We start from the raw sequence: 13,082 nt of genomic DNA on the forward strand, positions 1-13,082 counted from the left end.
TTTAAAAACACCTCCACAATAAACAGTCTCATGCTTGTGCAGGCGTGCCGTACTACTAGTCTGTGTAAAACTGGACGAGTAGCCCGCCTTCGCAAGCATGAAATGGTTTATGTGGAAGTTTTAAATAGAAAGGTTCTAGTAAAATAGGTGAGTAGTTGACATACAAATGATCATTTTGAGGCTGAAGTATTTATTTGAGATGTATTCACACTCTTTAAGTAAATATAAATACATTCTTTATATTTTATTGCAATAAAAAACGAAACAAAATTGCCTTATGCTCACAACAACTGTAAGAAATGGTTTGTTATGTATTCAAGGGGAACTCTGCCATTTTTACACATAAAGATCAGTGTACTAGTCATGTGAAAGCAGTTGTATTATTATATATAGTTATTATAATAATTACTTTTTCAAAGTCTGAAAAAATACACCAGTTGATGTCATCAGTGTTTCTCATTTTAGCCTTTTTTTTAACAGAAAGTTTTTGTGTTACAGAATAGCAGTGTAGAGTTTGAAAAACAGGCGGGCAGGGTTCACTAAAAGAAGAAAGGTATTGGTTGCATTATGGGAAATGTAGGATTTAGTCATTTCGGAGCTTGACCCATATGGGTGTAAGTGTTATACTACATTTTTGGAGTACCCTTGTATTTTTCTTGCTCACTCAAGCATTTCTTTTTGTCCTGTTATGTTGGAAGCTGCAGGGCCGGGCAGTGGTTCAGCAGCACAGCAGAGGTGTAGATTAAAGCTACAGATTAAAAGCGAGAGGTCTGATGTGAACAAGAAAACACAGTTTGAGTCGGACTCTCCCTTCGGCCTCAGGCTAACTGAAGGGTAAGGAAAAAGAGAAGCTTCTTGAATGCAAATCAGTATTCCCAGAAGAATGTTAAGAGGTGTGGACGAATGGTAAATGAAAGGTTAAGAGGAAAGTGCTGGGAGGTTTTTCAGATGTTTTTCTAACGCTCCGAGATAAGCGAATACCCCAGTGTGACTTTAAAAAGTATTTTTGGCTGTTTCCCTGGCCAACTAGGAACATCTTCTAACAGAAAAACTAATGTACAACCCTGAGACTGACAAGGCAAACTACAGTTCCTTCAAGAAGTTCAAATATGCAGCCTATATTTACTAAGATTTTCTTGGTGTTCGTTATTTTCTAAAGCTTTAAAATTATGTTAAAGAGTCAGAGATAATTGGATAATCAGGAATTCAGATGTTCTTGATTTGACACACTGTATTGTGTCAGGACAAGTTACCTGAGAACACATACTTTTTTCTTATCCACTGACACATATTCATACTTGTTAATTATTCAGTACAAAAGTGTTCAAGGAAAACATTCTTACAAACAGGCAAAATAAATGACACATTTCTATGTGTATATTATTATTATTATTGATTATACACTGGTTATACTGTTCAGCATCAATAACACTACCATCATATCATCAGTATCATTACCACCATCTTGCCACTTCACCTTATTTACCTATTTATTTATATTTTGTTTTTTAAGTGTTCTTGTTCTATTCTTATTTTTGTTTTTTCAACCTCAGTATTTTATTCCATTGTATCTTTTTATTGTATTCAAATACTGGACTGCTATGACGAACTAATCTCCCTTTGAGGATGAATCCATCCATTCATCCATCCATCTAATTTATTCCAGCGGATTAAAACATCAAATTTTTTCACAACAGCTACGTAAATGTTGTTCAACCAGAATTGAAATGTTCATACGGTAAAATTCTTAAGAAAATGTCATCATGACACTTTCCAGTTGATTAATTATTAAGATAATTATTCTTTGTATTACTTATTTTCTGAAATGTAACACTGAAATATGCAAATGGGACATTATCCAATGCTAATTTATGGTGATGCTAGTTGAAAAGCTTTTCTTAAAAATTGCATGTATTTTTACTTTATTATTCTCAGTATAAGAGCCCTGGACGGTCTCTATTCATCTGTAATGACTATCTGCAGGTGACCAAGACAGCTGTTTTATTTACAGGAAGAGGGAGAAAGAAAAAAAAGGTTTACTCAAATGAAAAATAATGGGGGAACAATAATTATGTAATAATTGAAAAAGGGGAAATGAATGTACTGTATATCCATGATTACAGCGATTAAAATGTTCCTCACTCCTGTGATGTTGGTAAGGACGTCAAAGTGACTGATCTTAGACATCGGAAGAGGAAAACCTGTGTGTGTGTGTGTGTGTGTGTGTGTGTGTGTGTGTGTGTGTGTGTGTGTGTGTGTGTGCGTGTGTGTGTGTGTGGTTTTCATCAGGAGCTGAAATGGTTTTGGTGGCGCTGATGGCAGAAGGGGATGTAGGGATGTTGGATGGAGTTAGGAAATCCAACAATAATCGGAACAAGACGAAAACTGCCACGGACAACGGCTCAAACATCTCTGCCCAAAAGGTTAAAAAAAAGAAAAGAAAAAAAGAAACAAATGAAACAGAGAAGGGGAGCAGAGGACCGGAGGGGGAAAAAGACTTGGAAAAGATGAAGAGAGACAAAGGATGAGAAATGAACGAAAACGACAGAGCCGATCTCACCATCAAACAAACACTCGAGCTGGACTTCCTTTTCTGACAGACAGCAATGGAAAGGAGGAGGAAAAAAATAAGGGGTCATCGGGAAACAAGGAAATAATCAAAATAGTAAAAAAGTGAAAGCTGCTAGATTGATCCCAGAAAGAGAAAAAAACAAAACAGCTGCACAAGCTTACACAGGAACAAAGATGAGACAAAGGGACACTAAGTGGACTTCAGCAGGGAAAAAAAAGAATCAGTAAACAATACAAGGAGTTCATTTTAAAGGAGAACCTAAAGGGGTTTAAATCACTGTGTTTGTATAATGTTTGGGGGATTTGGAGGGGGTTTAGTAAATGTTACTGTATGTAATTTTATTTTGGCCCTTGTTGATCATGGCACTTCACTGCATGCATTGACGCTGACTGTCGATCCAAACAAAGTGAGCACCAGGACATGATGGTGGCTCCAATCACTTGAATCAAAGAAAAACTTGGAGGTTAAAAAAACAAACAGCATTTTAAAAGCCTATCGATTCCTACTTTCACTTTAATCTACCAGTGCCCCATCTTTGACTGCTAGCGACTACTTTAGTTTTAAGATCAATCCTTTTACCCTAAGCTACAATCTTCAAATCACATTTGAAAGAAAATCTAACAAAGGAGCACGAGAGAACAAAGGTAATCCAACTTAAAGAACACACTGCTTTTTCATAATATCAAAGATACATGTTATCAGAGAGGAGTTAGGGTGACAGACCAAAAGGGGGATAACAGAAGAGTAAGTAAGACAGAAGCAGTAAGGTCGATCAAATACTCATGGGTCAGAAGACTTACCTTGACACCGTCCGACTTTTTGTTTAGTAAGGTTTTGCACGCTGAAAGAAAGAGAAAGAAGACAGTAAGAACACAGTCTCAGATGTAAATTTACAAACAGAACAGTGGTTTGGATCACTCAGGCAGCAGGACAAACTAAAGCAAAATATGGTTCAATAAAGGGTTTTCAGGCTTGGTGAGGTGTCCACCTGATTTCACTTAAACTGTTGTATGAGGCAAAATCCAACCAAAAGTATAATTTCTCCAAAAGAGGGGATATTGGAACAATTAAGGAAATTTGTTATTTATTAATGCATATGGGAATAACATACTGAAAATAAAAAGTGAACTTGGATAAAATATGAAATAAACACTAACATAAATTTCAGCAGTGTCATTAAGTACGAAATATAAACACTACTATTAAATACTGATAATTTGATCTTGTTTCAGTGTTTGATCTGTAGATAATCCTCCTTCCTGAAGGCATCTAGCGAGCAAATATGAATGGGTGAACAAATTAACTGATTTATGAATTAAATGAGTGATTAGGTTACTTTCTGAATAAATTAGGGGCTTGTGTCCAAAACAACCAGTTGTTTGTGTGAGTGTCACTGAGGAAAATTACATTTCTTTCAGTGCCATACAGATAACAAGTGTCAACTGAACAAAGAGTGCTGGAATGACGTTGTGAGAAGTGTCAGATTGAAATAAAAACATATATCCTGCAGGTCACATGATAAGTGAAACGATAACATAAAAATCATGTGCATGCATCTGAAAACCTGTCCACACATTTAAAACCAGACTTGCATAAAAATAACACCAACAATGTCCACATGCATGCACACACACAACAGATTAAAAATATAAAAATGCATTTTTGTTAGTCATGTTCCAATGATCCTCCCTTACCTTCCATTTATAAAGTAGGAAGGAGGGCAATGAAGGAGGCAAGAAAACAGTAATGTATTTAATATCTGCACCTGAACTGTAAAACTGTAAAGCTGAAAATTACAACTATAGGAACAAACACCTGTGAGGCTCTTACAGTGTGCTAAAAGGCATTCATTAAATCATTTTCAGAGGTGGTGGGTTCATGCGATGACGGTGGCTCAAACATGCAGCATCCACTTCAAAGTCTTTGTTATAAAAAGGTGCTGAGGAGTGCATTCCCAACTTTTATCAAGTTCAGGACATCATCTCTGCAAATTCAAACGACACTCTTCAACTTTACACCGTTTCTAATCAAGGATCAAGATTAATTAACTATAAAGAATTTATCAGCGTGGCATTCACTAGTCAACCAAACCAGTATTCCTGTATGAAAGGCCTTTAAGCAAGCAGCTCAGTCTGTCACGTGACTGACATTCAGTATGCTTCATACAAAGTAGTCTCTATACGGCTAATAATTATAGCTTGACCGATATATCAGTTGACAGATATATTATTGGCTGATATCAGACTATCAAAGGCCTATCTGTATGGGTGTATATGCTATATGGTGCCATTATGAAAACTTTTTTTTACAACACAATATATAATGCAGAAAACATTTCTTGGCGTGATTTAGAAATGGTGTGAAGATTAGTTTTATTTTTTTTATTAATATTATTTAAATAGTCAGCAGTTGCCTGAGATTGAATAGCTGTGATGTTTATTTAGCTATTTGTTTCAGTTAATAAGTTCTTAAATATTTCCAAATGCTTTATTTGTGATTATTTATATCATTTTATTTCTGCTTTGATTTTTTAGACTCTGACAATGTATGTATATTGCTAAGAGTGTGATGTTTTTAACAGTAGGCCTAAAACCACATGAAACCAAATCTATCTTTGCGAGTATAGCCCATTGGCTGATATGTTTTTTCAATTTTTACTTAAATCATATTTAAATGGAAGGTACACAAGTTGGAAATAAAGTTACAAATTGTTGCCAGAGCTTTTAACTTCCTTGGATTGTTTTGAAAAGAGTGACACAGATCGTAAGATGCACCCCCTGTGGTAAGACACTGTTTGACTATCCTACAATCACTTTGAAGCATACTGATGCCTTCAGACGGCTTTAGGATTTTTGTGTTTTCGTCTGTACACACAAAACAACGGAGCAGGCGGGAGAGAGGAGACAAAGAAAAATAGATAACAAAGGACACTGTGCATTCTGTTTAAATAGCTTCCCATGCAGCTTGGCATACTGTACTGTGCTGTACGCTCATGCTTGGCTGGCTGTTAGTGCCAGAGCCATGCGGAGGGAAGGTTGCAGTGAGCACAGGCAGGCATCGACTGGGCATCAGCCGAGTAGATACAAACCAATTCAAAGGTGGTTAAACTTGGAGTGTAACTGAGGTTAAAGGATGGTGTGTCTATTTATATTTGTAATATAAAAAGGTCAACATGTTTATGCTGCAGAGGAAAAGATACGCAGTCTGTGTTGTGTTAATGCAGCAATGTGTAAACAGAGCTTTGCTCGGTGGCAGCTGCGCTAGTTGGAGGGATGTCAGCGGGTCATGCTGGGTGTCAGTTAAATGGCCGTTGTGTTCGACACAGGAAATTAAATAGCCAGTCCTGGAGAGGAGCTCTGTTCATTAGAGCATCAAGACACGCAGCCGTACTGAAAGGTCAAGAGACGAGCTGCAATTGTGGTTTCCATTTACATGTTTGTGTTTGTGTGTAAGATGCCCCAGTGCAATGACGACCATTCAAAAGTGGTTCATCAGTGTGCAGGCAGCAGGCAGCAGGTGGAGGGGTTCAAGCAGCCCAGGCCACATGCCAATAGCCTGAGTACAAAGTTGGCAGTGCCCGACTCCAGCACCCCCTCAAGCAGACGTACCGTCCTGTGCCATTGCGGCCGTGCTGGTGGTAGCGGCAGGGCTGGTATGCTGCCGTCCCACTATTGGAAAGAGAGGGATTCAATGTGGAGGCACAGGTGGGACGAGAGCCTCACTAAAGCCTGACAGCCTTTTTTATTTTCTGGATTTCTTTTAATAAACTTCAGAGTATTACACAAAAATGACAAAAACACGAGTTTCCAGAAAGTGTCTGGATCAAGCAGGCTTACTGGAGACATGATTTTCTCTGATACCCAAATGCCTTTTATGAAGTGAAGCAGCAGACGGGAAATCTTCTCAGCACAAAATACCTGCACCCCGACATTATTAATCTTATTTCCATGGACATTTATTTGATAAACATGCTTGCAGTTATATATAAAGCAATTCAAAAGGTCTGGCTCATCTGCTTTCTTCTGTCGAGATCAATCTTGACCAGTAGAGAGCAGTTGGCTATAATCCACAGGAGCTGCTTTACTTACAGGAGAGCATATAAACACAAGGCCTTAGCATTAATGCATTGGCTTGCTGGACCAGCGTCTAGCCCACAAATTGGATGTTCAATCAAAAGTGAACTGTGTTTAGGTGATCAAACTGCTTACGAGGAGGAAATCCAAGCCAGACCCCTTAAGTGCAAAATCAAAACTGGAGACAGAGCTGACAAGCAAATAATAACGTGTGGTTAAGGACAATAGAGGAACAACAGTGATCCGAATCATTTGGCCTCTATTAGATATCAGGTCAGGACAAAGTCATTAACTATGAAGTTTGGTTCGGCAAGGACATTCACAAAAACACAGTAACCAAAATAACAAAGCCTGAGTCATTCAAGAAGTGGAAGAACTGCTTACAGAAATAGACGTTATTTAAATCAAGGGGCAGTCAATAGGAAAGATATACAGAAAATAATTAAGAAGAAAATAACCTAAAGCAGTTTATAAAGATAAAATGCAGTCATTTTAAACCATGTGTTAAGAAGGCTTGGCATGAACGACAAATTGCACACTATGAATGTTGCTAATGATTCTGTCTTTGCCTTTTACCACTTTAAACTCCGTCTCATTATTATCAGATGTAATGGCAAAACAGACTTGGTTTTATGTCAGAAAAATTGCTCAGATTCTCTAAATCCAGGTGCTTCTTTGTACGACTTCATTTAAATGTGTCATCAAAAGCACAGCGCTCTGTTTGAAGTCTATGGGCCGAATCAGATTGTTGTCTCTTGATGTGTGATTAGTTTCACTGCCGAAGCTCACCTGAAAAGTTCCTGGACACCAGCATCGTTGTGAGGATAGCTCCCTAGATAGACACAAGAAATTAGCATTATAAGAATTTGTGTGTTAAGTGGAAGTGTTTGTGTGTGTAGACACTCACTTTAAGTTTCCTCCTGGCGTTGAACTTGCGCAGACACTCCACAGTCTCTTGACGGTGCATCATAGAGGCCACAGTGGAGCGTTGCTGTGTGTGGAGGAGAGAAAACAACATTATAAATAAACTTCAATGTAACACCATGTTAATAAAGATAAGAAGGCTGACTTTAACTCCTCTAAGGAAGAGCTTTGCATCCTGTTTCTTAAGCCAAGTGCATTACAGATTTATTTTTAAGACAAGGAGTGTGACTTACGCAGACCCAGGGATGCTTGATGGCCTGGTCGGCAGTGATCCTTTTGGCAGGGTTAATCGTTAACATCTGATTGATCAGATTCTTGGCCTCGGGGGTCACTGTGTCCCACTCTGGGGAAGGAAACTGAAAAAGGGCGATAAAACAGATGTGGTAAGAATGGATAACATTGTTCTTATGCTTTTATTGAACATTTTATCATGGCACATGGCTTAACACACATACATACATATGCACACTTATGTTCTTCATGTTTCTGTCCGAGAAACAAAAATGTCTGGTGAATAAAGCATATTGTTCTGGAGAAGAGTTGTGACTGTTTTAATTTTGATTACATAAAAAAAAACATTTATTGATTTTAAGTTGAAGGAAAGAGTTGAGTGACTTTCCAGCTGTGGAGGGTTAATTCAATGCATGAAGGCATTCAATTGTAACAGATGGGAGTTTTAAAGTCAGCTTTACTTCTCTCACTCTGTTGACTTACACCTGCCCTCCTCATCCCTCCATCTAAGTAGAATAAAATGCCAACAAACACGTTTACTACTCAGAATCAAAGCAAGTTGTCAGGAGACATTTACTTCAAACGTTTAAGTGTCAGCTGACAATTATTGGCAAAATGAAAGAAAAATGAGATTCAAGGCATCTGCATGACAGTGATGATGCTCAAGAAGTGCACATTATTACAAGTGCTTGTCACAGTCACTCCATATCAATGCTCATATTATGCACATTCATTAGATGTGGTTGCTTCCAATTATGGAAATTAATACGGGTAATAAATTCCTATCTCCCAGAGGACTATGACAAGATCTGATAAATAAGCCGATCGCTCTCCCATAGTGTATTACTGTTATTTCAGCTGGAAGAAAATCATAATAACAAGTAGCAAGTGATTAAAAACTAAAATTACATTTCTAAATGACTTGCATGACACAATTCAGAGTGTGACTTTGACAGAAGGTGTCCTGTAGGGCTCATCTCAAGACTCTGTGCTTCTAGTTTCATTCACATACATTATGATTGATTTAGGGATTACAATTCAAGTTTCATGAAAGCACATGGAGATCACTAATAGACTGTGTGGACCTTAGCTCTCATCTCAATGCATCCATTTGCAAATTTCTCTTGTTTTGTACATTTTCACAACACGCATACTGCTCACACATACAGATGTTGAGTAAGGTAACTACAAGAACATGAGATGAAGTACTCACGTCATAGGCACCAGCCTTGATTTGTTGGTACAGTTTGTGTTGGTCCTCATCCCAGAAGGGAGGGTAGCCCACCAACAAGATGTATAGGATCACACCTGACACACAAAAATTTATATAAATATACTGTTTATAAATCACATGCAAAATGTTGTTTGAGAGGCATAGATTTCCTAATAAATATTAGTGAGAACATGAAAGCAAAAAGACAGAAACTAGACAAACTGACCACACGCCCAAATGTCCACTGGCTTGCCGTAAGGGTCCTTTCTCAACACCTCTGGGGACAGGTATCCTGGGGTTCCTGCAAAACCTGTGAAAATAAAAAATATACTTCAAATCTGTCAATTAAAATGCAAAGCAATAATGACATACATTGTTCTTTCTGATTACTGCATGGTTTGAGATTAAATGTATGATAATTTTAATAACATAAAAAGTATAGCATATTGTTATCATCATAATGTACTGAAACTACAAACCCTAGATCGGCACTAATTTAATTTAATACAATCTTTTGGACTGCAGTTTTCCGCGCTAAAGCAAACACTACAGCTGATAGCAAACACTGTGGACTCAATAAAAATAATAAGGTTAAATTTCAAGCTCTAAGTGTTATTTCTTACCAAACCATGCCTGTTGGTCCCCCTGCACCTCGATGGCGAGACCAAAGTCTGCGAGTTTCACCGCTGCTCCCTTCATCTTACTGGCAAGGAGCAGATTCTCTGGCTGCAACACACAAAAATAAATCATTCTTTAGAATGAAATGTTTTCACTCAGGCTGCAACTAATGACTCTTAGCTGTAAAATCTCAAACACACAGACTCATGCCAAATTAGTTTCATATTTGTTCTTGAAAACACTCAAAAACTCCCAAAAGGTCTTCAATTTTCAACTAAATAATAGTAATAGTAATTAAATAAGAGCAGGTAGTTAAATTCATCTTTGGAAATGTAATCTAAGTTATGCCCAGTTTAGTTGTAGCACAGTAATGACAAAAAAAGAGAAGAAAAAACATTTAATTAAGGTCAAAAGAGATAAGCATGTACCCTCCTCCAGGAAATGTCCTATCTGCCTGTGTGACTGGATGAGCTGCAGGAGCTCCATCACATCTACATTTGTAATTAGACATGATTTGGTCAAGCAGGCCACAAAGGCTTCCCCCAAAGAAAGACCTTTTCACTCAGCTGTCACAAAACTTAACAGTGTATTTTGACACTGTCCTGCTGATCGCACAATCATGCAAAAAGTCATGACTTGGTAAATATATGGACATTATAGCTGTGATTAAACTGGTTTCTCACTTTCCTTATTTGGACCTCCTTGCATCATAATTCTTGTCACTTAAAGAAGAGATGAGAGGGAGAGGAAATATAGGGGAATGTGTCAGGTCAAGTGTAATTTTACATGAGTCACTAATTGATTATTCCTGCAAAGCTGTTTTAGATTGACTTAGGGTTTAAGGTTTTTCTTCATAATATAAGGTTAATCTGTTGATATCTTCACAGTCGCCTCAAGACAAGCAATTTATACTCCTACTCTATCCAGTTTGTCAGTTTTTCCTGTCTTGGTTGCGATGTTTACCATAAACCCTACGCACAATACCCTCACAGACCTGAATTTAATTTAATTTTGAAGGTATACTATGCAGGACTTTCCTACAAAACAATGCATAGACTGCATAGACAAAAAGGAATGCCTCTTAATCATCACTTATGACCCACTAGATATGTCTCTGCACAGACCCTACCCTCTGGCTGTATTTTGTCTTTTCTTTTGAATTTGCTGTGTTCAGGACTTTTTTGCATCACACTTTGCTACAAAAATAGCGGACACAGCATAGAAATAATGCAAATAAAGCAAAAGAGGGCAAGGTGAACCTGTTATGTGACTGTTGCTCATGAAAGCTCTTCCAGCTTTTATGTTTCTATGTTTTTGGATTCCCCCTGCCATCTTTTCAGCATTAAAAATCTGGAGATCTGCACAACAATCGGATCTCAGCCAGGTGTAAATGCAATCTCAACAGAGTGAATGCATTCTCAAGAAAAGAAATCCACTGAAGAAGCTAAAAGGTCACCTAACCTCCTCCTGTTATCTCAAGCTGTCTGTCAAAAATCTGCAGTAACCCATTTCTCTGCAAAACAGAATAGGGAAAAGGAGAGCACATTCAGCAGCCTGGCCTTGGGAGAATATTGGACTGTGGTGGCCCATGTAGTACCAGCAAGCCTCTCCACTGGAAAAATTACTTTCTTATAGTATAAGTGATGTTTGCCTTGTCAGCAGGTATACAAGAAGGTATCCGATGGATGCCTTTAGGGGTCTCTTGAGAGAATGCTGCGTTGCTTCTGAAAGACCTCCGACCTTGTTTGTCTTCCAGATCTTCCTCCCTGATTTACTTATCACAATGCAGGCAGTATTAAAATAATATAACGCTCCGGGTGTCCATACCAGGTCTACATGTATATTGAATATTTTCTCTTTGCTAATGTGGTGGCCTCGTCCTCTAACAACAGGTCTAGGGCCTGAGGTATGTGGCTGTGTGTCTTGAGGGCAAGAGTCTTTGCAGTGGTTAGCCATCCTCATCACCTCAAATGCTGACGGATAGACAGATGCCTGACACTGTCTTTTTTTCCCTCATAGTCTGTTTCTTCTCATCCGTCAGTCTCTAGCCATCTAGTTATCTTTGTATCCATCCCTCCTACCATTTCTCCCCTCTATCAGGGCAGAGCTGAAACAATAGGAAAGAGAAAAGAGAGAAAAAAAAAAAAGAGAGAAAAAGGGGGACTGCACAGGGACACAGAGCCGGAGTCAAAGCAACAGAATAAAAGAGAGGGAGACAGATAGAGACAGATAGATGGGAGGTGGCATAATGAGTCCCTACGCTGGCGCTGCAGCAGCCGGGTGACCTCACCCTACAGTTACCATGGCAACTCAGCCTGCCACCAGCCAACAGCACTCAACTCTTTCTCTCTAATTCTTGTTTTCCCTTCAGCGAGTGGCCCTCCCGAGATGACATGAAAGGCGAAAGTATGATGTGTGCGTGTGTGAGGTCACGTCTCTCAATGGCACACTTTGCTGGCGTTATTAGTAATTTTATGGCTCCAATACAGATGTCACATTTGGCGGCTTTATCCCCCAGGAAGTTCTTGGAAAAAAATAAAAATGTTGCCTTTTTTTTTGAGCTGTCAACTGATTGGATTTGTTCAAGAACCCAGAATCTTTAGAACATTATTAATTGTGTTATGTGCTATAAACACCACATTGACATAAAAATAATTTATAAAGTTGTGATTTGCTAACATGCTAGCACATAGTTGCCTATTTACATATCCATCAAATGATTGGTAACATTAGTACGAATTCGGAGTTGTGTTTCTGGCCACCTGAGGAATTAAATTACAATATTCACTCTGCGACAATCCTGATTCCAAAAAAGGTGGGACATTGTCAAAGATGTAAGTAAAACAGAAGTGACAATTTTCTAATCCTTTGGGGCATATATTCAAGTGAAAACTGTAAAAGACAATATATTTTATGTTGCAACTTTTGTTTGTAAATTTACACACTCTGAGTTATGCAATGTTATGCATTGAGTGTTCCAACTTTTTTGCAATCGGGTTTCTAAATAGTTGGTATGTTCAGGAACTTTGGCATCTGTCTCCTACAACTTATAATACATTTCAGTGGGCCTGGCTAATATTTGGCTGCACAGAATGATTCAGAACTAATGCAGTTTGAATACATTAAAAGAGCTGTGCATTAACAAGTAATGTACCAGTAATTCATTTCTGCTCTCTGTCCTCCTAATCTATCATCATTATCTTCCTCCTAAAACTCTCCCCACTTCATGTTCATTTGATACAGAGATCCATATGCAGGCTAGAAATCAATAAAAAGCAACACAAGTCCATTTAAGCCACTCACGCACTGAACCTGATTGTTTCTTTTCCGCCATTATGTTCATCTACTTATGCTAGAGTAATGGTTTTATTTTGCTCTGTCGCATAAAAGTAATAGACCAGATTGTTAAGTAAACCATAAAAGTTTAGGACTCTTAACTGGCAATAAAAGA

General features: G+C 38.2%; 1 protein-coding gene across 21 annotated transcripts in view; it reads right to left on the minus strand.

The window, feature by feature from the left end:
• The window catches only part of camk2g2 (calcium/calmodulin-dependent protein kinase (CaM kinase) II gamma 2), a 70,213-nt gene that overhangs the window by 18,222 nt on the left and 38,909 nt on the right, over positions 1-13,082 (minus strand). For 8 of the 21 annotated variants that reach the window (XM_059359282.1, XM_059359276.1, XM_059359271.1 and 5 more), the window contains exons 7-14: positions 9,637-9,739; positions 9,240-9,323; positions 9,014-9,108; positions 7,803-7,925; positions 7,553-7,636; positions 7,435-7,477; positions 6,181-6,240; positions 3,373-3,413 (exon numbers count right to left, since the gene is read on the minus strand). In XM_059359282.1, the coding sequence (XP_059215265.1) occupies positions 3,373-3,413; positions 6,181-6,240; positions 7,435-7,477; positions 7,553-7,636; positions 7,803-7,925; positions 9,014-9,108; positions 9,240-9,323; positions 9,637-9,739 (633 nt within the window). Of the gene's footprint in view, positions 1-2,560; positions 2,594-3,372; positions 3,414-6,180; positions 6,241-7,434; positions 7,478-7,552; positions 7,637-7,802; positions 7,926-9,013; positions 9,109-9,239; positions 9,324-9,636; positions 9,740-13,082 lie in introns of all 21 variants that reach the window. The other 13 variants (XM_059359281.1, XM_059359278.1, XM_059359277.1 and 10 more) reach the window with 3 other exon arrangements.

The sequence above is a fragment of the Centropristis striata genome, chromosome 20 (assembly GCF_030273125.1).
Source record: "Centropristis striata isolate RG_2023a ecotype Rhode Island chromosome 20, C.striata_1.0, whole genome shotgun sequence".
Taxonomy (NCBI): domain Eukaryota; kingdom Metazoa; phylum Chordata; class Actinopteri; order Perciformes; family Serranidae; genus Centropristis; species Centropristis striata.